Source organism: Lactuca serriola, chromosome 4, assembly GCF_051521515.1.
Source record: "Lactuca serriola cultivar US96UC23 chromosome 4, Lser_US96UC23_V15, whole genome shotgun sequence".
Taxonomy (NCBI): domain Eukaryota; kingdom Viridiplantae; phylum Streptophyta; class Magnoliopsida; order Asterales; family Asteraceae; genus Lactuca; species Lactuca serriola.
In genome coordinates, this window is record NC_136411.1 from 152,213,065 (window position 1) to 152,220,646 (window position 7,582).

The 7,582-nt window shown below is 37.1% G+C and overlaps 1 protein-coding gene across 1 annotated transcript; it reads left to right on the forward strand.

Annotated features, from left to right (window-relative positions):
• The first annotated feature begins 6,579 nt into the window (after positions 1-6,579).
• Positions 6,580-7,194, forward strand: LOC145098918 (uncharacterized). The gene has a single exon (XM_079036509.1). It carries the CDS (start codon positions 6,580-6,582, stop codon positions 7,192-7,194), a length of 615 nt encoding a protein of 204 aa, XP_078892635.1.
• The last annotated feature ends 388 nt before the right edge of the window (positions 7,195-7,582 follow it).

Below are 7,582 nucleotides of genomic sequence, written 5' to 3' on the forward strand. Positions count from 1 at the left end.
ATGGACTAATAAAAGTATTTTGTTTAACTCTAGGCCCATTATGGCCCAAAATGTTGAAATAAATGAAAGTGGGTCCAATTAGAGCCCATTTAAAGGTTCTAATCCCATGATAGTCAAATTGGAGGCTTATTGGCCCAATGGGTCCAATAAGGAAGTCCTAGTCCAAAATGGACCTAAACAAGAACTTCTAGGGTTTCCAATTGCTTATTGACTATTAGTAGTATTTGTATGGTGCACTTGTTTGAAAATTAGATGTCATGGAGTAAGCATCATACATCCTCTTTGAGTTTTTGATTTCTACATTTAACTTGAGTGTATAGATTACATGACACAAAATTTCTAGTTGTGACAGTGAGAGGCTATGAATTTTTTTAATACTTTTGTACTAGTATTGTAGTCACCTATTAGGCTATTGATGACAACCACAGACTATTCTAGACAAGTCTGTTCCAAAATAGATAAGCATGTAACCTGTAGATGTTTATAAGCCATAAACGGGCAGGTTCACATCCTATAGGTGTTAATCGATCATATATAGGAATCTATACAACCTATAGATGTTAATTAATTGTATGCAAATAGTTTTAGAACATGTAGGCACTGATGATTAGTAAGTGGATTGGTCAACGACCTGTACGTGTAACTAAACTATACATAGGCATGTCCACGACCTATAGATGTTAATGAACCTCATAAGGATAGAACTACAAACTATAGGTCAGAGTGAATTATTCATGTAGGTATGGAATTCACCCTATGGCCGTCTTATTAACACATGTTACTAAGGAATCCCCGATGCAACATTGTTCACTTAGAGATCATTTAGGATAGATCCCTTGAGATGATCAGTCTAGGATCAAGGAGTGAGAATAACAACAATGGGTAATTGGGTTGTTTGATTGACGTAAAATATATAATTAATAAAAATGAATTATATTAGTGTGGGTTGAAAATCCTATGTGCTCACCATGCTCTCATGTTTGACCCACTCAGTTTCTTTGTATCACACATAATGGTATGAAGGTATATGGTGTTTGGATCTGATGAGAGATTCGGGGAAATGTATGCCATTAAATTTTGTAAGACCATGAATAACTTTGTTTATGGTTATGTTCCTTGTATATTTATGACATCCCAAGTTTTTAATAATCAATGAAAAACGTTTATGCAGAAATACTTTTACTAGTACAAATTCAGTAGTTATTAATAAACCTTGTTTTAAAATAACCATAAATAAAATGGTATTTTTTACCGTGAAAATGGAGATGTCACAAGACACGATATAGATAAATTTTCCCGTTTTAATGTTGTCATTAAGAAATTTCTAGAGGTTGTGCTAGGGCATGTTGGAATGAGTCCTCATTGGATTCACATGGGTGTGGTTCCATCTTTGTTTGTTTGAGGTCCATGCACCTATTCTTATTTTTGTTAATTTTGCTATTTGTACTTGTGTGTTGATCACTTGATCATTCCCCTTTTCCTTTAGATGGGTACCGACTACCATTTATCTTATCTGATTTTGTGGATGGGAATTTTTTGACCCGAGATCTTGGTTCTGATGACTTTGAGTTGCCTATATTTGATGATAGCGTCAATGATAGTGGTAATGAGGGTAGTAATTCAGAAGATTATGTTAGGGTCCATTACTCTTATGATGATAATGCCGATAAGCAGACGCCAAATGTTGCTACGACTCTAATCTTGGAAAATGATGATGATGATGATAGGAATGGTGGAGACTAAGGAGAGTATTTATTTGTCGAATGAGAGAAAAAGGTTCAATTGCGTCAACTGCACTTGCAACCTATGTAGTCAATCACAACGCTATAGCGGCGCTATAGTGGTTAGCATGGGTAAAGAAATTATATTTGAAAATAGCAGTTTGGAATAGCGGTGACATTTATTATCATTGCGATTTACCACTATTTACCGTGGTTATGGTTACCGTTATAGCAACGCTATAACCGCTATTTGAATAAATTCTTTTTTGGGGTATTTTACATAATATTGTTTTTTCGTAACCCAAGCCAAAAATTTTGTGCCAACCCATTGAATAAAACTCTGATTTTATCACTGTGATGACTTCCACTGAAACCATGTATGTGCTGTCTTGTTAATTATGTTTAACACTTGAAGTATTATAGTATAATTAACTGTAAAATTGCTTAATTATTTTATGTGTTAACTGTGATTGTGTTGAAGTATGAAAAAATGCTAAGTCTTGGTTATGTTTTCTTGTTGATTGTGTTAAACTATAGTTAACTGTGACATTGGTAACATGCCTGCGAAGTATGAATAACTAATTAAGATAGGTGAAGTATGATTTAGTGATTAGCTAATTAACTGGATTGGTTTGAACTTTGAATTATGATTAACTGGTTAATACTCTTATATATATATATATATATATATATATATATATATATATATATATATATATATATATATATATATATATATAATTCTATAAAATATAAATTGACATAATATAAAAAATGTTATACCACCGTGAGAACCGCGATTTCAAATAGCGTTCGATGACTGCTATTATATTTTTGACCATGATAACTACATAGCTTGCAACTTTTTTGTCCGGTATAGAAGGTAGTAGCAGAGGTAGAGTTATGAAGAGGTATCATTCCTTGGATCCTAGTGTATTTCAGTCATTTGCTGATAGTTTAGGGGTTAATCGGAATTCATCCTATATTTATTAGTTAAACATAGCTAGGCTGTAACGCCTGTGTTTCCGGGCTTGCCATTTTTAGCAATGTAATAGTCTAGGTCAACCTTTGTAACCCGTTTTGAAATAATAGAAGTGTATTATTTGAGTATTATGTGTTTTATGCTTAATTGCTTAATTATATGGTTTGATTAATTAAGAATAAAAATAAGCGTCAAAATTTAAGTGTAAAATAAACTTAATATCTTTGAATAATGTAGTAGTAGTTGAAACGAGGTTTCCGAATATATATATAGAACGCCCAAATCTGACTTCGTATGAGGAAGTTATGATTTATCGAAGTTTCGGCTTAGCGGTGAGCAGCCTGTTTTACTCGATTTGAGATCGAGGGGTTTTTAGCCGAAGCAATCTAAATGAGAATCGAAGTTCTCATTGTTGGTATCAAAGCGATAAAAAGTTAGGCGAGAACGGACGTCAAACGAAGAAGTTATGAATTTATAACGAAGTTTTCTGTCGCGGCCTATTAAAAATAAAAAATAAAATAAATTCGAAATTAGCCGACGGAGTCTAAACGAAAGTTGTAGAGCGTAGTCTCACCTTCGCGTGGATATAAAGAACGTCGAAAACGGAGTTCGTATGCGGAAGTTATGAATTTCCGAAGTTTATTAAATATTTTGTAATTAAAAATTAATCTTTTAATCCGGCATTATCCGAAGACGAGTCACCGGTCCGATCCGACGTACGCCCCGTGTACGCGAGTACGCCTCGCGTACTCCGAAGAGTGTCGACATTTCGGATGACGCATGCAGTGACGATTTCGGAAGCAGTACGCGCTGCGTACTGCAGTACGCCCCACGTACTCCGAGGCTCCAGCCTCCTATAAATAGGAACCGAAGGCAGCCGAGTCTTTTTGCCAATTTCCTGTCTTCTCTCTCCCGTTTTGCATCGTTTTGCGTGCCAGAAATACCCCGAAGCCCCAGTATTATTCACAAGCCCCGAAGCAAGTCCCGAGATCCCGAAGATCCCGAGAAGTGCGGTTCCCGAGCCGAAGCTCTGCCCGCAAGAAGTTCGATTTTTGTGAAGATCTTTCAGATCTGCTGAGGATTGCTACTTCTGCAAGTCGTAGTGCTGTCCGATCATCTTCTGATCAAGTGAGTGTATACTACCTTTCATAAACACGATAATAATACAAGTTTGGTTCGAGTGTATTAAGTATATTGTTGTTTATAAGTGTGAGTGTGTAGTTACCTTCTTCTAACACATAAATATTAAGTATTTTCTATAAAATACGTGCTATGTGTATAGTATATTGTTGTTTATATGTGTGAATGTGTATTCACTCTCTTCTATCTCATAGATATGATTTATTCTCTATGAGGTATGTGCTATGTGTGTGTGTGCCTCATCTGTTATGTGGATTATGTGTTGATTAAAGCATGCTATACAGGTTTTCAAAACTATGTATAAAAATGTATATTTTATCTACTAATATGTTGGGTAGAACATGAGTAGATAGTGGTGTGTAATAAACAGATGAGAGGCCTCGTTGTTGTTTGATTTAGTCATCTAGGGGAGTTTAGATGACGACCACTGGCTATTCTAGACAGTCTTGTGGAAACATTAGCAGGTTCGCCACCTGTTGGTGTAAATGAACTCGGGTGTTCATTTGTTGTACTCCATCCCCCTAATGGGGTCCTTATTTGACTTATATTGCTGAGGTACCCCCGAAGCATGTGTTGTCGCCCCGATGAAATATTCTTAGACTAGGTCCCTTGTGTTAGTTGTTTTAGGAACATAAAGTGAGAATAACGGGAATGGGTAATTGGGTTATTGTTGGTTGGTGAAAATTAAATATGATTATTTATTGTGGGTTGAAAACCCTATATGCTCACCAGGCTCCCAAGCCTGACCCACTCAGTTTTATTTGTATTACAGGAAGTGGCGCGAGGGCATGAGATGGATGAACCATCAGTTGTTTTGTTTACAAGTCTACATATGTTTATATTGTTGAATGACTTGTAATGTATTCGTTTATGCTTATTGGTCTGTATCAGAACATGACACCCCGAGTTTTGATTATAATGAAAATACATTTCTTTTATGAAATGCTTTGGTAAACATTGTTTTATCATGTTTTGTTTTTGGGAACAAATTCCGCAACTCTTCCAAATCAAAAGGATTTACTCTGAAAATATTTTAAAAGCATAAATGAAAATCGGTCTTTTCTGGCCGAGATTTTGGGGATGTCACATAGGCCCTCTTGGAGATATCAATCTTCCACACCCTTCTGTTCCCGTATATATTCCTCCATCGGAATATAGGCGACATCAATCCTTGCTAGATCCAAAAGTTGCTATGTCTTTTTTTTTGAGAATTTTGCCTTGCCTAGTACTCGGTCAAGCGTGGAGAGAGGGCTTAGGGAGCATACTTAAGACATGTTTAAAATCAAACTCATGGAAAACATGGTGATAGGCCATGAAATAATGTCTTCGTTGGATGAGAATGAGGTGCTCCATTGGGAAAACAGTGGCTTGTGAGATGAATTTAAGAGGGTAACTAACCTTGTGAAAACTTTCATTTCTTTATTAGGAGGTATTTCTCGTAATGTTCAGGTTTTCCGTGATCTATATGTTGGTCTTTTTGAGAAGGTCTTCGAGTTGGAAAAAGTTTTTTTGGGTGATGGTTGGTTCCAGAAATGGAATTGAATGAGGTAAGGGGTTAGTTAGTGTCTTTACAGGTTGAGAAAGCTCATCTGAAGAGCAAGTTGGTAGATTATCGTTATTTGGAGTAAGAAATTTCTTTTTTAAAAGGTAAGCTCGTGTCTCTTGAGTTAGAGATAGTTGGTTTTATGGAAAAAATTGTGATGTTGGAACATGGCGTTTGGAAGATGAAAATGATCTTAAGGCATCTTCCTTAAGGAACATAGATCTAGATGCAAGTGTGATGGAGTTGGAAGGTCAAGTACGTAGGTTGAATGAAGATGTAAAGTGTATTTTATTGAGCAGCATAACGATGGTAATGGAAAAGTGGTTTGTTGAGTCATTCCTTTACGAAGCCAACCGGGCTTTGCATACCGTTTGTGTTATTTATGGAAGGAGGCAAGGGTGTAAGATAATGAACACCAAACATGCCTTGGGGTTAGCTGCTCCATAGATACCACTCTTTAATCTTCCTTGTTTTCAGCGAATTGAGGATGAGTTTTCCTCCTTGTTTTGTGGTGATTACCTTGCTATGTTAGGCTTTCCATTTAGCACTATAGAGAAACTACGATGCCTGTTGTCGGTGTTGAAGTAATTCAGAAGTTTTCTTTAGTCTTTTAGCACGTGAAATTGGAATAAGAGAATAAATCAAAGCCATGTGACATATATGCTCCTGGTCTTTAGGAAGTAGCTGTTAGTTTCCTGATTTTTATGCATTTCTTTTGTTTAAATCCCAGGCATTGGGTACATTGTAAACTGCAGTTCCTCTCCATTTTGGAATTAATAATACATCAAAACCTTTGCCTCTTTTTGTGCTCTTTTTTGTTTTCCTATTATTTGGTTGTGAAAACAATTGGCAGAACCTGCAAATTCCAACATTGTGGTATCAGAGCAAAGTCCTAGTGCATGCCCAAGTATCAATCTCGTGAAGAGATGACAGGAAACAATGGCAACAGTGACAAGGATGGTCAAATAACTCTCCATTATCCAATGTTATCAAGAACCAACTATGGAGCATAGGCAATCAAAATGCATGTCTTCATGCAAGCTCACGGGGTATGGGAAGTTGTTGAACCACGAACAACAAACACGGTGGTGGAGGTTAAGAAGGACAAGATGGCACTAGCACCCATCTATCAAGGGATAATGTCACTAGCTGAAAAGAAAACGGCCAAAGAAGCATAGGAAGCCCTGAAGACAATGTTCATGGGAGCAGATAGGGTGAAGGTTGCAAGAATTCAGACCCTGAAGGCAGAATTTGAAGCAATGAACATGAAGGAGACAGAGGGCGTTGATGAGTTTGCTGTGAAGGTGACCAACATCGTTAGTACCATGCACACTTTGGGAGACACTATAGACGAGGATTATGTAGTAAAGAAACTACCCAGGGCGGTGCCATCCAAGTTTCTACAGAATGCCTCGACCCTAGAACATTTTGGAGACTTGGACACGATGATAGTGGAAGAAGTGATTGGACGATTGAAAGCACATGAAGAAAGAATGAAAGGGAACAGTGACAACCAAGATAAAAGGCTCCTATTAACGCATCAAGAATGGTCTGAAAGAAATAACAAGAAAGGAGAGGGTGACACCAAATCAAAATCAAATCGTGGAGGATTCGGTGGATCACGAGGACGAGGTAGAGGAAGAGGAAGAAATGGCAGTAGTCGTGGTGGTCGGGGTAGAAGTGGCTCTCATCACCAATGTGAAGGAAACTTCGGTGCATCTAGCAGTCAAGACAAAAGCAAAGTGCAGTGTTACAACTGTCAGGAACATGGTCATTACGCAGCTGAATGCAAAAATCCAAGAAAATAAAGAAACAATGAGAACAATTTGATATAGGAAGACAACGAACCTGCACTCCTATTCATGTCTCTCCAAAATAAGGAAGAAGTTGGTGAGATTTTTTTAAATGAAGAAAAAGTAAACCCAGAGTTGGAAAAGAAAGGTGGGGAAATCAAACCAGTCAAAGTTATGGTATCTTGATACCGGAGCAAGCAATCATATGACTGGTGACAGAGGGAAGTTCCATAATCTGAATAAGGAGATACAAGGGTATGTCATGTTTGGGAATGAAATTAAAGTAAGGATTAAAGGAAAGGGTTCCATAATTTTACAATGTAAAAATGGAGAACAAAGGAAACTTCAGGAAGTGTATTACATACCTAACCTCTGCAGCAACATAATCAGTCTTGGCCAACTG

What these genes read in the sequence shown, in the direction of transcription:
- LOC145098918 (XM_079036509.1), top strand. Translation starts at nt 6,580, where the DNA reads ATGTTCATGGGAGCAGATAGGGTGAAGGTTGCAAGAATTCAGACCCTG.